This window comes from Eublepharis macularius, chromosome 1 (assembly GCF_028583425.1).
Source record: "Eublepharis macularius isolate TG4126 chromosome 1, MPM_Emac_v1.0, whole genome shotgun sequence".
NCBI lineage: Eukaryota > Metazoa > Chordata > Lepidosauria > Squamata > Eublepharidae > Eublepharis > Eublepharis macularius.
In genome coordinates, this window is record NC_072790.1 from 223,166,045 (window position 1) to 223,191,701 (window position 25,657).

Below are 25,657 nucleotides of genomic sequence, written 5' to 3' on the forward strand. Positions count from 1 at the left end.
GAATGTCATTCACACAATATCCTAATATACAGAAGAGGCAGGAGATTCTCTTACCTGAAGATGTTTTCAAACATGACCCCAATTTCATCATAGATGGGCTTGGCAAGGCTTTCATTGAAATCAATGCGTGCAAAACTCTTAGAGGCATAGACACCATCCTTCAAGCACACCGCTTTCAGGGTCCTGTGATAACCTCTGTATCCTTCAGCTTTCTGGAAGCAGGGTGTTAATGAAGCCAGTTAAGGCCACTGTTAATTGCTGCTTATTAATAAAAACAGTGCTAAAGATGGCAGCAGACAATGCATTCAAGGAAAGACAAAGGAAGTGGACATATAAATTAAAATACGAAGAGAAGGTATTTGCAGCTTTCAAACATACTGTTGGTAACAGCAGCAAGGCAATCTGACTGCTCAGTATTTACTAAGCACTAAGAACCAGCTAGTTATTCTTGTGCTATCTCTGGTGATGGCGCTGAAAAACAGCATCCTATCCCTGAACAGCTGAGAGATGTAAGGGTCCCCAGGTAGCTGAAGCACCACCAGCTGGATCAGAGAGAAATGAGACATACAGCAGATAACTGCACGTGCATTTCTTATCTTATTAGGTACAAGCATACCAAAGACTGCTTCCACCCATACATGGTATATCTAGTGAGATCAGGGTATTAATATCATACTTTCTTCCTAAATGTCAATAAGAACAGTAAGGGATCAAATCTGGCAGAATATTCTGTTCTTCCACACAGTATTGTTTGGATCCAGAACAGCATTTCCACAGGCACAAAGATTTCTGCCCATGCAGTGAGATTTCCCCCTCCTGTAGCAGCCAGAATTTTGAGGAGCACTTGGCGTTGCTGGAGGGCAGAGGGAATTAGAGAAGCAGGAAAACGGTATCGCACCTTTGACCCTGTAGAAATGCTGTTTTGGATCCGAACCAGTAAATTTTATGTCATTTGGGTAGTTCTTTACTATTGAGCATGTCCATTAGGAATGATAAAACTTAACTTTCCTCATTTCAGTAACTTTCTAGGACTAATGCAATAAATTTGTAATCATTCTGCCTTAAGACTGGACAGAGAGCAAATTAAAGTTCAGTGTTCTGTAAGCATTCCCAAATTTCAAAGTGTCAGGGCTTGCCGCGGCCGCCGCTGGGCAGGGTGCCGGGCAGTCTGCTCCTGACATCAAAGGGGAGCCAGGGATGCTGCAGGACCCTGCTCTGTGGAAGGAGGGGCAGTATACATCACCCAGACTCCCTCTCAATCCACTCGCTGGTCTGCTCAACCTGAGCCACTCACCCCCTTTGATCTCTGCCATCTCCTCCTCCATCCACTCTCCTCCTTGCCTTTGCTCTCGCTCTTCTCTGCTCCAACTCCACTCCATTACTCCTACTCAAACCCACCACCCAAGCGCGCTTCCAAGCCATCCTTTATAGGACTTCCTCTCTCCACCCCACCCTCCTTGCAGGCTCTACCTGCCAGGCCACACCCCTCCTTGGCCTCCCAGCATTGTTCTGGGCTGCCTCAAGCCATTGCAGCTGGGGTAGCTGGTTTGGCTGCATAGACCAGCAACAGCTGTGTCTTGTTGGCTGGCTGCCAGGCCTCTCTGGCTGAGCTGGTTGCTGAAGGCAGGCCCAGCTGCGGCCCCTTGGCTGGCTGCCCAGCTTTAAGAGCAGAGTGCCTCCAGCAGCTTCACCTGGAGGGGCTTTGCTCCTGGCCTCTCCTGAGCCAGGTTATTGTCTGCTAGCTGAGGTGTAGGTTGGGGCATGGCTCTGAGCTGTTGTGGCTGCTTCTTCTCCTTGGCTGGTAAGGGCTCTGTTTGCGCCACTGCTGGGTCCCTATTCCCCCTGCCTTTGCCCTCTCCCTCTGCTCTGCTTAGCCCCCTATCCTCCCCCTGGAGGGTGGGACTAGCTGGCCTCTCCCTGCCCCTTCTAGCCCTCTGAGGCTTTGGACCTTTGCCCCTTTCCCCTGGCATAGGCAGATTCTGGCCCTGGATGCCAGCTGGGGCGGCAGGACAGCTGTCTCCTGGCTGCCTCCCATTGCTTCCTCCCGGCAAGGCCAGGGGCTGTGCCTCAGACCCCGAACACAAAGGGTATGGGCCCAGTTTTAGTTGCTACAGCTCACAATGGAAGTTTATCAAATGATACAGTGAACAGTGAGTTTTCCCTACTGTGAGTAAGTTTAAAGCAATTTGCTTGTAGTTCCTTCTGGCATGGTCCACATCCCTAGGGAAGGTTTGTTTTATCTTGTCAAAACATATTTCAAGGTTCTTCTCCAAAGAGTCAATATCCTTCGTCATCAATTCTTCCACACCACTTTTCTGAAACATTTGATCCTACAGGAGCAACGAAAAGCCATATTACCAAGGTATTGATTAATTAAGAGTGGTGCACTTCTCTCAAAGAGAATTCAGCTGTACAGAGTTGATGGAAAGGATAGACAAGAGAAACAAAAGACCTGAGAGCCGGGAAGACTGTGGATAAAGGAAACTATGGAATCAAAGAGACCGTGGCTGAATTTTATGAAATTACTTGAATTCACCAGGCAAAATGTGATTGCAGGACTCTTGGACTCTTAGCTGGTTAATTCTAACTGGTTGTACATTTTCTGACTCTAGCAGCTCTATGTTCATACCTCAAGCTGTGGCATGGAACCATAATTCTTAGCCAGCTTGTGAATGCTCAACACTTCAGTCACATAATTTTTCACCAGTTTCTGCTTCTCCTTCAGATAGAGTCTCCTGATGTACGCCCTCAGCTCTGGTATCTCTGTGATATTAAAAAAGTAAGACAAGCAAACAGTAAGAAACAGTCTTCTAAAAAACTTTCAACAGGAAAATGCTCCCCTTTAAAATCTTCCTTCAAATTGTAACAAACTTAAGTAATATAAAAATTGAGATTGCTTTCAATCTGATTCTATAAATTCACACATCTCAGAGGCCTTGTGGTCAGATAAAGTAGATGGTGGTACTTCTAATTCATGTCAGCTTCAAATTACCCTTGACAGATTATTTCCAGGGATGATTACAGTAGACCTCTGGATTCCAGTGCTAGGAGGCAACATCAGGGGAAGGCCTTGGTTTCCATGCCCTGTTTGTGTCAGAATAGAAACAGCAAAGTGGCTGATTCCGCACACGTTGGATAATGCACTTTCAATGCACTTTATCAATTGTTTGAGGTGGATTTTTTGTTCCGAACACAAGAAAATCCGTTCCAAATGATCTATAAAGAGGATTGGAAGTGCATTATCCAATGTGTGAGGAATCACTCTGTGAGTGACACATACTGCAGAACTGGAGAGGTGCGTAAAGGGTTAATTGACACAGGATGCTGGTCTGACCCAGCAGGGCACTTCTTACGGTATGTTCTTATGGAGTCCTAGTATATTTTATTTTGAATCTACTTGGGCTTCTCCCCAACATTAGATCAAAACTCACTGAGGAATGTAAGAAAGTTCACTTTTTAATTTTTTTTTACTTTTTCCCAGTGTCCATAGAGAACACAGCTACCAGGAGATAGGCATGGCTCAGTGGCAGAGCCACAGAGCCTTTGCATGCAGAAGGTCCCATGATCAATCCCTGGCATCACCAGTTGAAGGGATTGAATTGAAAATTATGTGAAAGACCTCAGGCTGAGCCCCTAGAAAGCTGTTGTCAGTCAGAATAGACAATACTGATCTTGATGGACCAATTATCTGACTAAATACAAGGCAGCTGTGATAACTCATTTCTGAGATGGTTTCATGGATTTCCCAGGGCCTTTATTACCTGTTTCTCCTTGTTTGAGGTGCTTTGGCTCCCAGAACTCTTGGGCACTGACTGTATAAACCAATTTGTCCTCTTTGTTAAAGACTTCTGAATCAGGTGGCAATTTTTTCTGAAAGACACAAATGGGAAGATTTTTTACAAAAATGCTCCCTCTTTTCCTATTTTACTACAGCACCCACAACAGATCCTGTAGAAAGGAATAACAGATTCCCTCCCTTCTTGTGACAAGATGTTCCTCTACTTTGGCACTTTCAATATGGAGGTTTTGTTTTCTCTATTTGCTTTTTTAAGTTTCAGTTTTAAAATATAACATATGCCAATTAGGATACAAAGAAAAAATATTGTCAATTGCTTGTAACAGCTCATTAAAACATATGGAGAGGTTCTTTCTCTAGCTTTGTCATTCTAAAACATTATGAACATTGCCGTAACTTTCATGAACTTATTAGAACCAGAAAAATTCTTTGAGTCCTCTGATTGTATGTTGGTTTATTCAAGAAGAATACCACACAATGAATCCATTCATTTATCAATCGGGATTCTGGCTTTTCCCACTTAGCAGCAATAGTCAATTTAGCTTCTGTTAGAAAGGATCATAACCAACTCTGCATCTGACAGGACCGTGGGGTTTTTTAAACATAGCCCAGCACAGTACATTTGGGGTAAACAGTATATCGATGTTCAACTTTTCATTTCATTTATTAACTGAATTACAAATTATCAGCATATTTGAATTTTTAGTATCACAAAAAAATAGACTGTTTTAATGATTTTATGAATCACAAAATTTTAGGGAGGGGGGAACAGCACAATGAGGAGAGTGAAGTGGGTGAGATTTGAAGAGATGTTCTTAGATATACTTCGGTTTGATTTCAGCCAAGAAATTAAACCAAACACTAGAGAAGCCTGGAATGAAGTCATGCCATTGTTTCAGGAGGTTTACCCTACACAGTTGCTACCTGTCCCATGCTCTAGGCCTGCATTTAACCTCATAGGTAAGGGGACTCATCATGACAGTGACCACAAAGGGCCTTTGCAAGGGGTCATCCCCAACTCTGTGGCACATATACTCGTGGATGAGCACTTTGTCTCCCAGAGCAAAGGAATGGGCCTGTGGGTCCTCAGTCATAATATACTTTCTGCTGCTGATGGGCCATCCATATGACAAAGCCAAATATTCAACACCATCACTGCCACAAAGGAGCTACAGAAGTGTGCCCTCACCAATATTTGATCACCACTTCCAAGTTTGTCTCAAAATATCAGAAAGCAACTCAGGCGTCAATAAGATCTTAAGTGGTTCCACAAATCTCAACTGGTCCCACAACACTGCACAAGTTCTGAGTTCTCCTGAGATTAACGTAAACCTCAGCAGGTGATGATCAGTTCATAACAAAGAAGTTACAGAAATTTCTTTCTCTAATAAGCCATATGGAAATTGTTCAGTACAGAAATCCAAATATTTGTGGGAGCTATGAGGACTTGGGGTGTGGGGCACCTTACCTGCAGCTTCTCCTTAATGCTTCTCTCCTTCTTGCTCCTCACATCTTGGTTCCTCTCTAAAATGGCATCATGCTCATTCTCAACGGGACCCTGAGTTTGGAAAGGTCAGCAGAATCACATGTAGTGCCCAGCTCTGTATCTGGCCCTAACCCATACCCTTAAACTGCTCACAGGTGGACTGGGAAATCTCCTCAAATGGCCACTGAAGACCAGGATCAAGCACAGCCAAGATCCAGCAGTTCTGACAATGCCTCAGTGGTTATTTGCCTTAGATCCTTCGCTGACAATGGCAATAGATGGCAGCTCACTAAATGTCTCCTCCCACATTGCTGCCAATTTGTGGGAGAAAACACTGGGCGAGTTAATTACCATTGTTGGTACTGCTGAGCACCAGCCCTTGTTACATTGCAGAGACCACTCAGCTTGGCTTGCCACAGGGTGATTTTCACTTCCCAGTCCATTCCTGAAACTGCATATTGGAACAAGAACTTAGAGAATGCATGAAATTGCCTCTGCTTAGAAAAATATTAATAAAGCAACATGGGAGAAGATGAATAATTAAATTTAAGTTTGTGTTTCCAATTTTGTTTTTCATTCTAGCATTTCACTCTTCCACAAGGAACTGATACAGAAGAGGACGATAGTCTCTTTTCTTTTTTAATTTGCACTCAGCCCAGTAACATACACAAGCTCTGTCCTTTAGACTTGCTGAGCAGTAGTCATTGTTTTTAGGAATGGGCCATAAATAAAACTTAGCTCAGCTCTATTTTAATATTACCAGTAAGAGCAGAAACTTGCTGATATGAAACTTTTGTCATGGAAGAGTTTGAAACAACATTATAGTACAAGATTTCAGAAGTTATACTTACATTTTTATTTTTTCTTTCCCTGGAAAGAAGAGATTTACTTAGATTAGCATAATAAATTAATTTCAAAAGATTTGTAACAGAAAGAAATCACCCTAAACTAAAAATACACAATGAGCTCAGCATTCAAGTTACAGTTGAAAGGAAATTCACATATATGAGAATAAGAAGTTACAGTTTTCTGATGTGGGTAATTTAAATTACAATTCTGGGATATTAAATTCAATATGGACTCCTTTTCATGTTTTGGTGGAGAGGTGTGCATTGTGATACTCAAAATTTTGGCAACAAGGATCTTTATAAGTACCTTCTGTATTCTTCAAGTTTAATGTTATCTGATTTGGTGACCACCATAGCAAAGTCAACACAGTTCCCTGCACGGAAGGCCGTGATGCTGTCGTTCAGTAACCTGGCTTGGACCTTCTCTCCGTTAACGCGCTCAATGTCACTGATAATCCAGACGACTGAACATATATTAATACTCTATTTAAAAATAGGAAATGCATAGCATTAGATAATGAACTCTCAGCAGTCAGTCCTGCATCTTAGTTCTGTAAACCTTGGTCAAACTCAGAGGCCTTTGGAAAGAAATCTCCACAGTTTTGACTGAAAGATGGTAATTTTTCATTTGAAGTGAACAGAGACAGAAAACAGCATATTTGATCCATCATTAAAGAGATGCTTTCAATACAACATCTCCAGCTAATAGGCAATGACTAGGAAATAACTCCATGCCCTACTGCTGCCAACACACTAGATGGTTTGATAGTTAGCTTTGACTCAGAATAGGACTGCTTCCAATTTTATTATTTCGCCTCCTCATACATGAATTCTTCTGTGGCCACAAAACATGGCCTCCTCCATACTGGCACAGTGGCCTCCACCATACCAGCAAACTAAAATGAAGTGGGTAGTCCTGGCATCCATCCCCTCGGAGAACAGGTGTACTGTCCACAGCTTTGCAAGGCAAGTAGATCTGGCCTCTGGACCTGCAGAGCCTAGGTCTATCTGTTACCTGTCCTCTTGGGGGCCCAGTGTACTTACCAGAGTGTTGCAAGGTGGTTAGACCTGGTCTCCAGACCTGTGGAAGCCAGGTCTACTATCATAGCTTTGCAAGATGGGTAGACCTGTCCTCCAGACCTGTGGCACTCCTGCATGCTGCAGTAGGATGATTTCAGCCCAAAGCAGGCCCAATTCAACCCACTGCAGAACACAGGAGTGCTCCAGGGCACCTTTTGCCCCCACCCGCAGGCAGCACTCCTGAGCTCTACAGCTGCCTGATTCAGCCTGAAGGGGGGGGGCGAGTAGGGATCCCCCGCCCCCACTCCCCACACCCTGCCCCTACTTACCTGAGCAGCAGGGGGCGCACACCTTCCTTGCATGCTCCCCCGTGGCATGGCCCGCTCCCATGCACTCCAGCTGCTGGGACTGGGACAGTTTTGGCCCAGATTGGGACCACTGTGGAGCACGGGAGTGCTCCTACGCTCTGCAGCGCTCAAAACGACCCCAATCCATGGCAAACCATGCCCATTTTCAGCAGCTGCAGAGCGCAGGAGTGCTCCTGTGCTCTGCAGCGCCCCAAAATGGGCCCATTCTGCTGTGGATTGGGCCCATTTTGAGGTGCTGCGGAGCACAGGAATGCTCCTACGCTCCGCAGCGCCTCAAAAATGGGCTCAATCCACGGCAGAACAGCCCATTTCCAGTCCTGCCCACAGGCTGCGCGATGATGTCACTCCTGAAGTGACATCATCACGCCTGTGGGGACATGCACACGTGCTCTGCATGCGCACACACCCCACTCCCCAAAGCAGCACCCAAAATGGGCCCATTCTGCTGTGGTTCGGGCCCATTTTGAGGCTCTGTGGAGTGCAGGAACGCGCCTGCATTCCGCAGCGCCCACAACGGGCCCACTTTGGCATGGATTGTATCCATTTTTGAGCAGCTGTGGAGCGCAGGCACGCTCCTGTGCTCCAGGCCCACTCTACCATGGATCAGGTCCATTTTGAGGTGCTGCAGAGTGCAGGAATGCTCCTGCGCTCTGCAGCACCTCAAAAACAGACCCAATCCGCAGTAGAATAGCCCATTTCTGGGCCTACCCAGGGGCTGCGCAATGATGTCACTCCTGAAGTGATGTCATCATGCCTGTGGGGGCGCGCATGCACCCCCCCCTCCCCAAAGATAAGTGCCAGGCCCCTGTCCCCCGATGGGAGTTTGAGGGGGCCTGGCAACCCTAGGGGCAAATCAGGCAGCTGCTGGGTGCAGGAGCGCTCCAGGGCCCTTTCCGTCCCCCACCTCTGGCAGTGCTCCTGGACTCTGAAGTGGCCAGAATCAGGCCAGGATCAGCCAGTGGAAGGAAAGGCCCGCCTGCCTGCCAATCCCTCCACAGCCCAATAGGGGCGAGGAGGCAGCAGGAGGGATGGACTACCTCCCAGTCGTTCCTCGCCACAATCAGCTGGCACTGCTGCCCTTCCCTGGCCCTGACCAGGGCACTGGGGAAGGGGCAATGTCAGGCCCAGCCACCCTGCCCTCTCCCCACTCAGATCAGGGTGCGGTGGAGGGGGAATGCCAGGCCCAGCTGCCCAGCACTCCCCTCAACTGGATCGGGGCATGGTGGAGGCAGCAATGCTTTGCCCACCTGCCCTGCTCTTTGAAGAGCCTGTTGTATTTTTTTCCCCACAACAGGCTTTGTTGCTAGTTTTATAGAATTTGTGATGCTATATATGAGTCACTCTAGGCTCTTTTTTAAAAGGAACAGCAGTTTTACAATCTTCATATTAAAGTCTGGATTTTTTGTCCAAGTCTGCACTAATTTACTTCTCTTTTGCATTTTTCTTCTTTCTAACCAGCAACACTGGCCTCTGGAAATCTCCCCCATCCCTCCATATAAGAGAGCCCGTAGCTTTAAATTTGTGACTTTAGTGACTACAATTATTATAGCTGTGTGCATCACATTCAAGCTCATATCAAAACGGTTCAGTTTAATCAATCTTTTCCTATATGCCCGGATACTGGCAAAAAGGGCAGAGAAGAAGGATTCTCTCCTCTGAGTTCCCTTTTCAGCTAAACTAACCATTTTGCAAATGAACTCTTCATCTCATTAGTACAGCCACATAAGGTAATTTAATCAAAAAGAGTCCAGTAGCACCTTTAAGACTAACCAATTTTATTGTAGCATAAGCTTTCGAGAATCAAGTTCTCTTTGTCAGATGCCTGATCGAAACTGGGCAGATACAGAAGAGGAGGGGTGCAGCTGGCAGGGAGAGTTGTGGTTATTGAAGGCTTATACTACATAGGAATTGGATACTTTCACTGCTACAAACTAATACGGCAAACTGACTGCACACCAAAAGGAGATGTTTACATTTCCAAGCAAAGGAATGTTTTGATTGCCTCCACGCTAATTGCATTCTGTCCCCTTGTGATATATGTCCCCTTCTTCCTCCTCTCTCTCTTCTCCCCTCCTCTTCTGTATCTGCCCAGTTTTGATCAGGCATCTGACGAAGAGAACTTGATTCTCGAAAGCTTATGCTACAATAAAATTGGTTAGTCTTAAAGGTGCTACTGGACTCTTTTTGATTTTGCTACTACAGACTAACACGGCTAACTCCTCTGGATCTATAAGGTAATTTACTATATTTTAAAAGTGTGTGTTCCATCTTTCCTTAAACATTAGTTTGTTCTCTTCCAAAACAAGGAATTTCTCTTTGATTTTTTTTTAATTCTGTTATGTTATACAGTGGTACTCTATGTGGGTTTTTTGTTTGTTTATTTTGGGGTGGGGTTTTTTGTGTAAATTCAGCCTTTGCAAGTAGTTTATATTTGTTACACACCACAAGGTGGTGCTCCGCCAGGAGAACAGGAAGGTTTGGGAAGACTGCCTGCTGCCAAACATCTGCACTGTGAACTTTTGAAATTTTGCAGAACCTTCCTTGCTGCCCCTTCTCATTTTGAATTTTACCTTTTTTGACCCAAACAGAAGTGATTCAAAACAAACTCCAAATTCCTAAAAAGAGGGAGAGATGTGGATTGTTGGATTTCAAGCAGAAATTGGGTAAAGAGGTTGTAAGAGAATTTTTCTTAGCAAAGCTAGACTGAAACAGAGATTTGATCTAGGTTGTTGTGGGGGCGGGGGTTCTTCGCACCTGCTGTTCAACATGACCAAAAGGTTAGTTCATAGTTTGTCAAAGCCAAGGCATTTATTTATAATATTTGCATCACCTCTCTGTAAATACTCACCTGTTTCCACATCTCATCCCTCCTTTTGTTAAAGTCTCCTGTACCAGGAATATCCAAAAATACGATGCCTTCTGGAAGGATGTCTGACCCTGGAACAGTCACTTCCACGTACTTGATCAGTGGCCAGAGCCTATCAGTACCTTCATCTCGAACACGAATATAAGGATCCAGTTTTTGGGACAGCTCTTCTGCCTGTAACACAAAAATTAGTACACAGAAGAAATCCAGACCAATTATCCCTGTCCTGTTAATGCTACTAATGTCTAGAGTTATCTGGTGTCAAATATTTTTCCTCCTCATTTGATTTTTTTGGTATCAAGTTCAGCATCAAATTCTCTGTTGAATAAACAAACTAATTCCATCTGAAGGAATTTCGGGGGGGGGGGTTCATTTAGTCTCACATTTTGTTGGGTGTTAGCTCCTGATCTCGAACTAACCATGCTCCGGCCCTTACTCATCTGAATCCATTGGGGGACTGAGAATATATACTTGGGTGAAATTTGTGGGGTGTTCATTTATGCTTACCCAAACATAAGTAGGGTTATATTCTTCCACAACTGCATTGCCTAGGTTTATATTAAGCACATGCTTATATTGTTATATTAAACAATGCTTATAAAGAAGAAGAAAATGAATGGAGTATAGACATAGACAAGGACATGGAGACAGTCTCCTGAGGAAGGAGAAAGAGAGAGAGGAAAGAATAAGGATGGTTTTAAAGATATTTTTTCAAATTATCGGTTGTATTTTATTTTAACAATAGGCACAATATAGTTGGAAAATGAGGCCAAAGCATTCTTTTTCATTATTGTGTGCTTTTTTTATCCTTTCCTCAAACAACTGGACAAGACTTGCTCTAATTCATTTCTCCTCATATGGGTTATATTAGGAACTTGACACCTGTCTCCTTAATAGCTTAACCCTGGCTGCTTCCACATCAGGGTGGTTTTTTCTGATGGTCAGGTTGCTGATGCCCTGACCTGGATAGCCCAGGCAAGCCCAATTTTGTCAGATCTCAGAAGCTAAGAAGGGTCAGCCTCAGTTAGTAATTGGATAAGAGATCTCCAAGGAAGACCATGGTCACTATGCAGAGGCAAGCAATGGCAAACCACCACTGTTAGTCCCTTGCCTTGAAAATTCCAGCTATAACTTGACAGCACATTCCACCACTAGGTAGTTGGTGCAATTCTGTGTGGCAGAACAGAGATTCTAGACATCACAGGGTACTCCATTTTCTCTCCATTGTTAGCCATGGCTTACTTTTCACAGCTGATGTGCATTCAAGTGCCCCTCCTCCCATGTCCCCACATGATCTTCAGGATTCTCTATCCACACTGATATATTTTTTATTTTGATGCTGCAAAGAAATAATACAATACCCTTTTTAAAAAACCTCCATGTATTTGCAAAGGCACCTTCAGATGATTCCCTCCCCCTCGCCTCTTTTTACAAGGCTGTAAGCAATTATCTTCTTCAGAAGCATAAGTAACACTGATCAGGAATAATGTAGTATCTTTTTAAAACCCTTTTTAAAAAAAATCCTTGTCTTTACAGAGGCATCTCAAGATGATCCCTTATCCCTCCCTTAGGTCTAAAAACCCAGTAGAACCTGTAAGACTAACAATTTTTGTTAGTCTTAAGACTAACAATTTTTGTTAGTCTTATAGGTACTACTGGACTCTTGCTCTTATCTACTGCTACAGACAGAGTAACACAACACTACCCATCTTAATCTAGGTCTAAAAGACAGGCTCAGGTGTGGGTAAATTCTCTTCTGCTATGCTAATTCCTGCAATTGCTGCAAGGGATTGGCCCTATACATCATCAACAATGAAAAAAATCATTTCAGGGGGATAGCCTTGTTAGTCTACAGTAGAAGAGCAAGTGCTATTAAACTGCAGCCAACTTATCACAACCTCATAGTTTTTTCAAACCAACAGATGAACTGAGTTGTGGTTTGCAACTGTCTGCCTCTGTGTAGCAACCCTGGATTTCCTTGGTTGATGGTCTTCCAAGTACTAACCAGGGCTTACACTGCTTAACATCCAAGATGATCAGGATAGCCTGGGCCATCCCGGTCAGGGCAAAGAAAACAATAATTGACTAGAATTCCTGCAATTGTGTTGTTTCCCTTTCAGATATAAAAAACTATTTATGCCTAGGTAATCTCTTTTTTATAGTTTCACATAAAGCAGAGCTTTTTTTGTGGGAGGAATGGGCTGTTAATGGTTTGTGTGCAAATACTGGACAACATCATGTGAAAAAATGAAAAAAATGCATGAGTCATGTGACTGAAACATGGAAAATGCTTCAGCAGCCCTCCTGTATGTGGTTGGCCCCGGCCTCTGCCATCTTTAATGTAGGTCTGTGATATAAAAATCACAGGGCCCCTGGATTAATGCAGCCTGATCTGCATTGGGGAAATTCCAGCCGGCTGGGAAGAACATTGCTGAATCGTGCCCAGGAAATTAAGCATTAATGGAATATTCATGCAAAGGCCAAGGACTAGGGGTGATTGATTTTACTGCCCCACCAGCTGCGGGTGGAGCCGTGAGACAAGAAAGCGTCTCGCTGAGTCTCCCAATTTAGCACATTTTGATATTCTACTTCCGTGATTAAATCCCCACCCTAAGATCAAGAATCAATCAATCAGCACTGGTAAGTTTCTAATTTGTCTTTGGGAACATGTACCTCATTTCTAAATTCATCAACTCTGCCCCGGGAAGATCCATTAGCAAACTGCCGTTCTGTCAGGCAGCAGGAGAGACTTCATTTCCTTTTAAACACCGTGGCAGCAGTAATCAAAGAGTAATCAAACGTTTGTCATTCCCCAGAGACGGCGTTCATGGTCTTTATTCCAATGGCTAAGGGGGCTCCCTGGCCTCAGGACACGTTTTGCCCTATAAGAACCAGGGTTTTGCTCCATTCAAATTGTACATGCTGTGCATGCTTTCCTGGATCCAAGCAATGTACCCTTGGGGTTGCTCTCCCTAAGGCTTTCTCTCCTGGATGAGAACGCAGGACGTTTGAAGCTCTCTTCCTCTGTGGACTACTTTACTTTCTAGATAGGTAATTATTGCCCTGAAATCTCTCAAAACTATTCCACTTTCACCATTGCTTTTCTTAGAAATCTGTGTGCTTGTGCATTGCTTCTTGGGTGTGTTTTCACCGGTTAATAAAACTACTCTTTATTTCAAAAACACCAAGCCTCGTCTGATATCTTGGGGTGGGGACCCTGTAAATACTGGTGGAGATCCCATTGTTACCCTCTCATACAGCCTTCCTCCTTGCCACTAATTCTCCGTTTGCAAGGAGATCAATTCAGGCAACACTCCCACACATACAGGATATCAGAAAGTGACAGCAAATGGAAGAAGACAGCACTCACCCCCTGTGCCTTGATTGCAATGGCTCCTTTGGTAGGAATAGACTGTTGAAGCTTGGTCTTCAACAAGTCTTCATACGTTTTTTCTTCAGCTCCCATCCCATAAAGTACACGGAGCTTTTCAATGGCATCATTCACACATTCACTATAGTCATCATCATCATCATCCCCATTCTTGCTCAAAATTGCCACAAGATTTTTCATCTCTTCTTTCCACTCCTATCAGTGCAATACAGGTACAGGCTTTTAAACTTAGGCTAAATATAGACATATATAGAAACAGAAGAGAATGTACAAGGTTGTGCTGTAGAGCAAATCCTGCTTCTCTCCACCTTCATTCTTAAACAGACCCATGTACCTGACTCCTATATGAATGATCCAGGCTGCAGAAAAATGGAACAAGGGGATTTAACCCTTCAACCACTGCTTGGCTTCACTCATCAAAACCACACTTCCCTTTCTGTTATTAATGTTTTAAAGGAAAAGGAAAGGTTTGGCCAATAATGGTGCAGTTGTAAGCAGTCGGCCCTGGCCTCTGCCATATTTAAGAGCTGTTTGATAGCTACCTGTGATATAAAAATCACAAGGCCCATGGATTAATGCAGCCTGATCTGCAGCAGGGTAATTCCAACCAGCGTTGCTGAGTCCCACCCGCAAAACTAAGCCTTGAATAGAATATTCAGACAAGATGCTGAGGATTGTAGTGAATTGAATTACTACCCCACCAGCTGCGGGTGAAGTTGCGAGAAAGGGTCTCACTGAGTCACCCTACTTAACACTTTCTGATACCTTCCTTCCATGATTATATACCCACTGTGAGATCGAGGGACAATCCGTCAGCACTGATAAGTTCTAATTTATCCCTGGGAAGATTCTGTCCCTATCAAATTCATCAACTCAGCTCCAGGAGTATTAATTAGCATACTGCTTCTTTTCAAACTACCAGGAGAACACTTTGCATTTCCTTTATCACACCCTAGCACCACCAATCAAAGGTAACCAACCCTTTGCTATCCCCAGGAACTAACCTTTAGGGTCTTTGTCCCGGCAGCTGAGGGGGCTCCTCCTCCTCAGGACATGTTTTGCCCTATAAGAACCACGGCTCTTGCCCCATTCAAACTATGCACACTTACTGGATTCCAAGCACTGCTCCTTTAGGGTCACTTCCAAAGTCTCTCTCCTAGCTGAGAACATAGGACGTTTGAAGCCCTATTCCTCCATGGACTATTCTATTCTCTGAGATAGGTAAATATACCCCTCCCTCACCCTATTCCAACCTCTGTGGCTTTATGCCAACCATTTTATTGCTCTAGTGTGTGTATGTGTATTTTCCTCTTGAATAAAAACACTCGACCTTAAAAGCACCAAGCCTCGTCTGCTACCTCTGGGAAGGGACCCCATAAATATTGGTGGAGTTATCCCATTGTTACCCCTCTCGTATAGCCAGCTTCCTTGCCACTAATTCCCCCACTTGCAAGGAGACCCATTCCAGTAACACAGTTTCAATTAGTAAAACTGAGGAGCTTGAAAAGTCTAATGTCTTCATGGACCTGACCCAAGTTCAGGTCCAGTAGTAGAGATCCAAATCTACTGGACCCAAATCTTGCTTTTCTACTGCACACCAACATAGCTACCCTCCTAAAACTGACCGAAATTGTGGATGCATGCAATTTTACAGACTGACAAACCTGTGATCTCTCTGACATCTGTTTTGACCTACACCTTACTGAAGCATTGTCAGCTTTGCAGTGGGATTTCTACTCAAAGCATCTGGGCTATCTCATTCAAAGTTTGTGGGATCTTCTCTCATGCACTTCTTAATTAGCCCAAAAAGGGCAGTTTTGTGATTCATACAAGGGCTACCTATTCAACTCCACACAATTTGTTCTGAAAAAAAAGGCATTCTTTAGTTTTAAACTTAAGGTCAGGTTACCCAAAATTCATATCTCCTCCTACAACTTCCCATTAACATGCTGTTATGTGACCTGCTCCTCCCAATGGAAACACCCCATGATCAGTTGGCCTTCTGATGCTAGAGGTGTGGGGAGAAGACACCCCAAAATCTTTAGGCCTCGTGATGCCTTGAGCAAGAAAGGAAAGCATCTAATACAGTCGGTCTCTTCAATCAAAGCAAGAATGGTTTAAAGTACCCAGCAGTGAGTAGCCTGATTTCCTGAATACTCTGGAAAAATACCAATAAGGCTTCTTTGAACTTCCTGAACTCCTCGCACCCTTTTGTCATAAACGAGCCAGGTTTGCAGGAAAATAAACAAAGCTTTTAAGAATTTAATATAAGAAGAATCCTGCCGGATCAGACCAGCGGCCCATCTAGTCCAGCATCCTATCTCACCCACTGGCCAACTCTGGAGGCAACTTCAGGGGAGGTCCTTCGCCTCTCTGACCTGTTGTTGGCACTCCAGAGTTGCTTCTGCTCCTAGACTTCTTCCAGTGCTGACCTCATAGGGTCCTTCCCCCTTCTTGTCAAGACAGGCAGAGTATTTTCCCCCTTCTCTAATTCTGTTTCCCTTCATGGAATTCACCTTCCATGTCTTCCCATCCATTCCTGCCTCTTAGTCATTCTTTTCTCTGTTTGTGGCCAGTCTGTCTTAAAGCCAGCCAATCCATCCTCATAACACTGCAAAATTTCCTCTCTTTGGGTTGACTTTTTATGAACTAGCCACGTGGAAGGAATACAATTTGGATTAAAAACCAACTCTAATTGGGCATTTAGCTTAAAGTAATACTGAAGAGTAGAATTATGCAAAGTGAACAGTTTTTATTGGATTATCACATGACATACAAATTGTTAATGTATTGTTGCCAATGAGTAGTTCAATCTCATGCTACTGTCTAGCTCCAGCTCTTTCTAGGTCAAATCCACATTCACCCATTACCCGCATGTTTATCGGATATCTTCCGTTTGCCTCCAATCCGCGATTTTTTCCTCTTCGTTCACATTCCTGCTTCCAATCCGTCTTTCTCGCGCGTCCCTCCGGTCACACAGCCACTCGAAAACCGCTTTTTTGGGCGGGACCTTTTTCCCCCACCCATTTTTTTTATTTTTTTGAGCGCACTTTTCCGTTATTTCGATCTTGCCTTATAAAGAAACATCATTGAAGATAATGATGCCTCTCTTTCCCCCACTGATAGCACTGATGGCTCTCTCCCGTTTCTTTTTTGGAAATTTGGAAGCATGTGGGAAGCTTTCGTGGGCATTTCCTATGCAGGACAGTTCAGTGCCTGAATTTTACTGAAGTTTCACTTCCTTGGAGTGTCATTATTTCGGTATTTCGTAATTTTGATATTACAGTAATATAAAATAAAAAAAATAAAAAACAGTTAAAAAGGAAGTTTCGCGAGTCCGTTCTGAGGATGGATTCACCCCAAAATGATTTTTCAAACTACCAGATTTGATTCAGAAACAGCATAATCAATCCATCCAATGCTATGAAGTCAAAAACAGTCTTTTGCAGACTATGGAGCACTTGCAAGTTGAATCAGCCAATAGGAACTCTCAGAACGGCCGGAGAGACAGGAAGGGGGGTGGTTTTTAAAAAAACTGCGTAAATTGCGCATTGGCCCGTTCACGGCCACCGTGAAACTCCCGCTGAAAACCTGTGACCACATATTCGGGAGAAATGCGAATGAAATGCATCTGTTTAATGAGGTAATGTGACCAGCACTTGGGATTGCGTGGGGAATGCAGGGAACATGCGACTTAGAATGAGTAATGTGGATTTGCCCCTTGTTTATGTATCAATTAGGCCAATAAAGTTATTTTCTGGTTAAGTATCTGTCTCCCTTCCATCTTTTCCGCTCTGGAAGATTTACAGTGCAATCCTAAGAAGAGTTACTCCACTCTAAGCCCACTGAAATCAATGGGCTTTGATTGGAGTAACTCTTCTTAGAATTGCATTGTTAGTATGCCAGTTTGAGACCCATGTATACAACAGAGTTAAACAATCCCTTTTTAGCCTAAGACTCCTGTTCTAATTCTTCACATGCAGGAGACGCTCTTCACATGACAAGCCTGATACAGGCACTGATTTGGATAACAATCCAGTCAAAGATGTATAACATGGTGTCATCATATCCACTGTTCACATAAAAAGCATAAGTGCAAAAAAGAGTCAATGTTCATCCCAGTGATGAAGTGCATGTTTTCCCCAAGAAAAACCTGTCTGGATGGCAGACTCATGAAGCAGCCAAGGACTGCTGTGTGTTTGCTTGTTGCTGCACCTGCTGTAGCATCTAACTGGGAAGCTGAAAATGGAGTTACAACCTGGAGTGGCTGCTCAAGTTGCTCTTTGGTTGCTTTATCTTACAGAAGTGCACTTTTGCCTCCATCTGTGCTCTATTTGTATTTTTTTTTTTAAAAAAAAGTACAAAATCTTCTTTAGTCTCTTGAACTCTCTCAGTCCAAAGGAATCTAAACCAGGTAGTTTTGTCCTTGGAATTTCTCACTGCTCAAGGAAACAGGGAGTGTATAACATGGAGGAACTGGATCTATAACGGTGTGAGCCACAGGGATGAGGATTTCTTCTGAGAAGTGCATTTCACTTATATCAGAACTGGATCACTTTCCAGAATGTGTTTCCAGTTTGGTGTAGTGGTTAAGAGTGACAGGACTCTAATCTGGAGAACCGGGCTGGATTCCCCACTCCGCCTCTTGAAACCTGGTGGTTGACCTTGGGTCAGTCACAGCTTCTTGGAGCTCTCTCAGCTTCACCCACCTCACAGGGTGATTGTCGTGAGGATAATAACAACACACTTTGTAAACCACTCTGAGAGGGCATTAAATTGTCCTAAAGGGCAGTACATAAATCAAATATTATTATTGCAGCCTGAGCTCTCTTGCAACGTAAGGACTCCCTGATTGCCCAATTTATGCTGGTTCTTTGACTTCATAGAGAGTCAACTGTACTCACATCATCTGAGAGAAGGTGAACCGTGGCTTCATACTGTTCAGCACTGCTTGTATTTACTTGTACCACACATGAAGTGCACACACTGCTCCCAGACACTGGCAGAAACAGCTTCTTCCCTAGAATGGCATTGAGGAGGGAGGTCTTCCCTGCGCCTGTTCGCCCAAGAAACCCAATGTATATGGGGTCCAAGGAAGTCTTCTCCTGCAAGGCATTCAAACGGTTCCTGTTGAAGAGAGAATGATTTTATGTATTTATTTATTTGATTTGACTTATACCCCGCCCTCCCCACAGATGGGCTCAGGGCAGCTAACAACATTCAAAAAATACATTAAAAGTCGAACAACCATAAAATCAATCATTTTTTAAAAGTCATTAAAATAGTCCAGGAGCAGGCTATTTAAACAAATATTGGGAGTCCATATATGGGCATATGGGCATGTAGGCAGCAATACTAGGACCTAATATGGAACCATCTCATTTTGACTCTTCTAAATACTGCCATCCTTCAGAAATTTCATCCATGATATAAGTGCAAAACAAATTGTTTACCTGTAACTCTTGTTCTTTGAGTGGTCATCTGTGCATTCAACATTTATACCTGCACACTGCTTACGATATGGGTGGCAGGATTGGGGGGGGCATTTGGGGGGCACCTCCATCACTATGTCTCTTCAAGGTACAATCTGGAAATGACAGTGGCTGGCTCTAGGAATTGCTAGAACTCTATGGTAGAAGGCTATTATTTTTCCATAGAGTTTCTGATGTTTCCAAGAACTACTCACTGTTATTTCATGGTTATACTCAGAAAGGACATAACAGCACAGAGGCTAGTGATGTCTTTTTCTTTATTTTTCTCCCACTGCTGCTTGGAGTGGAGGCAGGCAACTGAGAGACTCGCCAGAAGATTGCCCACCATAAGTGAGCACATGGTAAGCCTAGGGGAGCTCTATTTTGGAAACATCTAGACTGAAAAAAATAGGTACAAAAACTTCCTCCAACAGGAGCATGGAGTCAGATCGTGTGTGCTCTGAGGGCAAGAGTTGCACTTTTCTCGCTCAGTGCCTTCCTACTTAAGAAAGCATGCCACTGAGTAGTGGAGCAGCTACTGCAGGGTAAATTGGGAGGGTAGGGTGAAACAACAGTTATAGGTAAAGAAAACAACAGTTATAGGTAAATAACCTTTTTTTATTTCTTCGTGGTTTCTATGCATCAAGCTGATGAGTCAAGGCTAGCAAGCAGGTGGGTGTATTTGTCATTAGGAGAAAAGAAATTGGAAGACAGCTTGTCCAAAGGAAGTGTACTGATATCTCCTGGTATTGAGGGTGTAGTGCTTAATAACAGCAGAGAGCTGAACCCAGATTACTGTATAATACAGCTGCAACTTTCCTACAATCCTGGTGATCAGTGGGATGGGAGGAAGGTATAAAACAGGTTTCTTGCCCCAATATGTGGGAATGCAACTCCCATGAAGTGGAGCCCCCATCCCATCCCACTCTCGAATTGTGTTTGCAGCATTTTCTGTTGAGTGATAAATAGGTCTATTTTGGAAACCCAATCAAGAAAACTGGTTGCAGGTATTTGCTGATGATCAACCACCCATATGCTACTGACTCCCACTGAGTGCATGTCCTTGAGAGTAATCTTGTCCTCCAACATGGACCTCTACAGTGGTTATATGCCAATCTATGCACCTATCCCACCTCATGCAGATGAGGAGATTCAGAGAGGAGGATACCGTCCTGTCTTGCTTATTTATAATACATGGTGGTTGTGTTGTCTGTGTATATCTGTATTACTTTGTCTCCAAGCTTGGGAAGTAAGGCAGAGAGCGACTTGTAAACTGCTAGTAGTTCTAAGAAAGTGATTTGACAACCGTATTCCTCAGCAGACCAAGGTAAGCTGACACAGTCATAGTTACAATAAGTATCTCTTTTCCCAAAGAGATGTACCCATTTTCAAGGTTAGCATTAGTTATGGAGGGGTGAATAGCATTCCTTGATCCATGTGGCACTGGTATGACCACCAGTAAAGACAGAAGACTCTGTGAGGGAGAAGCAGCATCGTCTCTTCTGAGTATGATGCAGATGGTTTGAATTTTTTCAGGAACCAGTGTTGTAGAGTTCTCATGTCCAAGCAGGCAAAGCACACAGTTGGAATAGTGGCTGCCATGAGACCCAGAAGTCTATGTATGTAGATGGGCAGCTGTAGTGGGTTCTTATGAATATCTGTATGATAGCCTGTTTTCTGTCTGAAGGTAAGCAATCTTACTCCATAATAGTCTATTACAGCATTTAAGAACTGGATATGCTGTGTGGGTTTTAGGAACAACTTTCTTCCACTGACTTGAAAGCCCAGAGAAACTGAAGTATGCACACATTTCGGAGCAATACAGATTGGCCAGGTGCTATCAGATATCATTCATCTATATATGGAAAGACTTGTCATCTGAGTTGAGCCTCAGCAGCAACACCACTACAGCCACGTCAACACAACTGCAACTCAGTGGGGTGGAGAGGCTGGATGACAGCACTCTGTACTGGAAAGTTGTGGCTGAGGGAAAACCCACGGAACCAATGATATTGAGGTCAGATGGTGATATGGAAGTAAGCATCTTCTAGGTTGATAGAAAGCGATAGCAAAGTGATAGCTAGGGTCACCATCTGAAACTTCTAGTTCTTGATGAATTCGTTATCATCTATGACATCAACAACAAAGCATAAGCTACCATTATTCTTTAGAATGGGGCAGTACTGGAAGTAGATAACCCATCCTCTTGGGAAGTGAGATATGGGTTCTATTACCTGCTTCTACAAAAGGGTGTCCATCTTCTGATGGAGGATGAGAAAGAGGGTTGTGAGGCAGAATCTGGACGAGGAAGAAAGCAAAGTGAACTCTTTTGTGTACCCTAACCTCATGATACTTAAGACCCGGTAGTCTGACGTGATCTTCTAACATGCTGTGAGATGTTGACATAGGCAGGGAGAGAGGTTTGGAAGCAACTCGTACTGAATCTCAATACCATTTTTTGGAACCCAACAATGGTTTCTGTTGGGATTATAACTGTGACTTTGTTGAAGGAAAGGAGGAAGAGTGACCAGACTGGAAGGATTTTCTGACGAAGGATCTTTCAAAAGATGAATTAAAGGTTTTAGAGGATTGGGGGTAAATTGCTAGCGACCCAGTCCTTTGGACCAGTAAGGCTGTTGAGTTAGCCCCATAGACTTTGCAGTGATGCAAAGATCCTAAATCCTCTTGACAGGTTCTGCCAAGGGTGCCACCCTGTGAGATGCCGGCCTGCCTGACTTCAGCCTTAAAGGACCTTCAGGGAGTGTGCAGGACCCCGCTCTGTGGAAGGAGGGGGGTATACCTCACCCTCACACCCTCTCAGTCCACTCGCTGGTTCCTTCAACCTGACGTTGTCCCAGCTGCTTTCCATGACAGCTGTTCCCATCCTGCTGTTGGTCTTACTCCTCCTCTTCCTCTTCCTCTTCCTCCTCCTCCCTCCACCTCCTCTCCGCTGCTCTCTCATTCTCTGTCTCTGTCTCTCTTCCACTCCACCACACTCCTACATAACAACCCACCCCGCCCTGTGGGTGGACTTCCCTTATATCCTTTCCCTCATTCCTGGCTCCACCTGCCAGCCACATCCCTCTTTTGCCCTCTAGCCTCAGCCTTGGCTGCCTCAAGCAGTTGCACCTGGAGTAGCTAGTCTGGCTGCTTTGGGCAGCTACAGCTGTGCTCTCTTGGCTGCTGCTCTGAGCTCCACACTTGGGGGGCTGCAAATGTCCATGGCTCCACCCCCAAAGGAGAGGGTAAAAGAATAAGAGCAGTCTGTAGCCATCACCACATCCTCTTGCAGCAAATTCTACATTTTAATCACTCATTGTGTAAAAAAAGTATTTCCTTTTGTCCATCCTGAATCTACTGCCCATCAACTTCATTGGAAAACCCAAGTTCTAATATCTGGCAGAGGGAGAAAAGTTTTCTCTGTCCACTTTCTCTACCCTGTGCATAATTTTATAAACCTCTGTCATCATGTCCCCCACTCCCGCCCCCCCCCCCCCGGTCGTCTCTTCTCTACACTGAAAAGTCTAAGACTCTTCAGCCTTTCCTTATAGGAAAGGTACCCGAATCCCTTAATCACTTTAGTTGCGCTCCTGCACTTTTTCAAAATAGGAGTTTGGGTAGGGGAAAAAATTATGTAATTCCAATTTCTGCAACTACATTTAAGATAGATCTGTCATGTAAACAAAAATCAGGAAGACTCACTTGAGATACTGAATTTCTTTCTGTGCATCAGGTTGAGATAAATCACCAAGCAATTTGCTATGTGTACTCTTGAGATTCTTCCTTGTCTGTGATTCCCAAGTTTTATCTAAAGAGCAGAGTGACAGAAAGAGAATGTGTAATTGAATCACTTTAGGATAAAATGACAATCAAAACATGCAATCTAAGCCTTGACAACTATGTGGTATGGTAAGCAACTTCTTTAAATAACGCATTTTATTGCAATATGGACTGTAGTCATCTGCAATTCTGTTGTACAATCATTAGACTTGGTACCTGGTACAGAATTCAGTGTGGTGAATCAACATTTTTTGCTAACGTGTGAGATGCAACTGTTGATGTCTCAGAAGACAGAATCTGTTCAGTGGTCAGGTAAAGGAGCCCAGCCAGCTCCACACCTCTCTTCCACATTTGGTGTTCAGTCATTCCTAATAGTAAATATTCTCTGTCTTCCATAGCCATATCTCAATTCCTTCCAGATTTGCTTAAAACAAAAATCCAATTTGTTTGAAACACTACACCCTCAGTATAAGGCAGTTCTCTTCATTAGATGCATCTGACAGAGAGAACTGTGGTTCTTGAAAGCTTATGCTACAGTAAAGTCAGTTAGTCTTAAAGGTGCTACTGGACTCTTTTCTATTTTGCTACTACAGACTAACATGGCTAACTTCTCTTTATAGAAATAGGAGTGGAGAGTACAGGGTGATTATCTGTGCTGGATTCACAGGAGGACTGTGGGCACAATTAGACAAGAAACAAAAGATTCTCATAAGACCTCCCAATGTTTCTACTTTATTAAAAAGCACTTGCAGGCAGGAGCGATTTGGACTGAGGCCTCAGCATTGGGGTGGGAGATTTTTCTTTCCCTGTGCCAATTGCCCTGCCCACTCCAGCCCCAGAACTACCCACCTCAGCCCCACAACTACCCCCAATGAAGCATCTTCACATCTTGCCCCAGGGAAATATAATGGCTCTGGTCTGCTCACCTCCCACCTGGCCAAATTCAGCCCTGGCCCTCCCTCTGTCTTGACCATCATCACCCCAGATTGTGCTTTTGTCACCCCTTCCCTTTAGACTTACATTTCTTCAGCCAGTCTTTCTCCTCAGGTGAAAAGGCTTCATATTTGTTACTTTTTTTCTTTCTCTTACGAGGAATTTCAAATGAGTTTTCTCCCTCTGCACCTGATCAGATTTATAAAAAGTGTTCCAGTTAACAAGATTTCAACAACAAACAAAAGTGATGGGCTAAATTCAAAGACTATGTGGCACTCCCACAAAGGCTATATGTACACCAATTCTCTACCCCCTCCCTGCAGGCATTTCCTGAAACTTCACTGACTGCTAGAAGCTGCTTTTTGGGGAGCACAGCAGGCTGCATTTAGAGGGAAAGTTTGGACTGCCACCCCAACATGCCTCCCTGCTAGCGTCAAGCAAGCACCCTGTGTGAGGTGGGCAGGAGCCACCACAGCCACTGACAAAATGGAGCAGGTAGAAGTGGTGGCAGGGGTCTGCTCTTGTTCTTTTACCCTCTCTTTTGGGGGTGGGGCCATGGACATTTGGAGCCCCCCAAGTGTGGAGCCCAGGGCAGCTGCCCCTGTTGCCCTTTGGGTAACATCAACCCTGTCCTTGCTATGGCTTTGCTGGGAGATGAAGCCCATGGGAAAAAGTGCTGCTGCCCTAGCCCTGGAAATGTTTACTGAGAGCTTAACTCCACAGAATTCAGTACAGCATCCTCCCAGGTAAAATATGCATAGAATTACACATCTGGACTTTGAATTTATTACTCAGAATCTGCTTGATTTATTGAGAGTACATTTTAATTCAACTCTCAAGGGGGGGGGTTGGCTTTTTTTTGTTTGCTATTACACTTTATATGTTTTCAATTGTTTTAGTTTTGGACCATGAAACATAAGGAAAATAATGATCCTGTGCTATGCAGAGACAGACCAGGAGCCGTGGACCACCCCAGTTCTTTGTGGCAGGATGAGCCCACATCAGAGGAGAAGGACAACCTGCCCCCAGGCTCTACCTTGGAAAACCTCTCCTGTGAGGCAGGTTCCTCAGCCCCCACTCCCACCTGAAGGGACCCTGAGGCACCTCCAGGACTTCCCCCTGAGCCAGGAGGTTTGTCAGGCTAGGAGGCCTCAGCATGGACCCTCCCACCACCAGACCCACCACAGTCTCCCAAAGGACCCCAAGAGCAGAGAAGGCAAAGGGCTAGGGCAGAGGCCTAGCTCAGGCACAGAAGTGTGTGCTTGGTAGTCAGACGCCTCCTCTCGCTGAGGAAGGGCCAGGAGAGAGAAATAAGCCATGCCAGGATCTTAGCCCCACTGCTCCTCGTGAATAGAGGAGCTGACTCAGCTTGCAGAGAGAAGCCTAATGAGGGACCCAGCATCACCTTTAGGAGAAAAGCACTCTAGAAGGCTGCAGTAACCACAACTGCTACTCCATTTTACCATTCCACCAAATGTATGCGTCTCACATGTGTGTGTGTATGTGTGCACAGTGACATTGTGCATGTTAATAATAACAATGACCAGGCTTTCAGTCATCACTGAGAAATCACAGTCAATCAGTCATAATTGGGAGGGGGAAAGGGTTCCTAGGACAGAAAGTTTCTGGCATGCTTGAACCTCTGTACATAACTGGTAGAAAAGCAGGCAAGTGGTTGCTATGCCCCTTCTCCGTCCA

At 44.2% G+C, this 25,657-nt stretch overlaps 1 protein-coding gene across 1 annotated transcript in view; it reads right to left on the reverse strand.

The window, feature by feature from the left end:
* The window catches only part of LOC129344895 (nuclear GTPase SLIP-GC-like), a 63,074-nt gene that overhangs the window by 9,680 nt on the left and 27,737 nt on the right, over nucleotides 1-25,657 (reverse strand). Inside the window, exons 4-15 of the mRNA XM_055001813.1 lie at nucleotides 24,047-24,148; nucleotides 22,949-23,054; nucleotides 18,680-18,902; nucleotides 13,755-13,970; nucleotides 10,367-10,558; nucleotides 6,438-6,613; nucleotides 6,134-6,152; nucleotides 5,265-5,354; nucleotides 3,762-3,870; nucleotides 2,630-2,763; nucleotides 2,166-2,330; nucleotides 55-212 (exon numbers count right to left, since the gene is read on the reverse strand). Coding sequence (XP_054857788.1) covers nucleotides 55-212; nucleotides 2,166-2,330; nucleotides 2,630-2,763; nucleotides 3,762-3,870; nucleotides 5,265-5,354; nucleotides 6,134-6,152; nucleotides 6,438-6,613; nucleotides 10,367-10,558; nucleotides 13,755-13,970; nucleotides 18,680-18,902; nucleotides 22,949-23,054; nucleotides 24,047-24,148 — 1,690 coding nt within the window. The remainder of the gene's footprint in view (nucleotides 1-54; nucleotides 213-2,165; nucleotides 2,331-2,629; nucleotides 2,764-3,761; nucleotides 3,871-5,264; nucleotides 5,355-6,133; nucleotides 6,153-6,437; nucleotides 6,614-10,366; nucleotides 10,559-13,754; nucleotides 13,971-18,679; nucleotides 18,903-22,948; nucleotides 23,055-24,046; nucleotides 24,149-25,657) is intronic.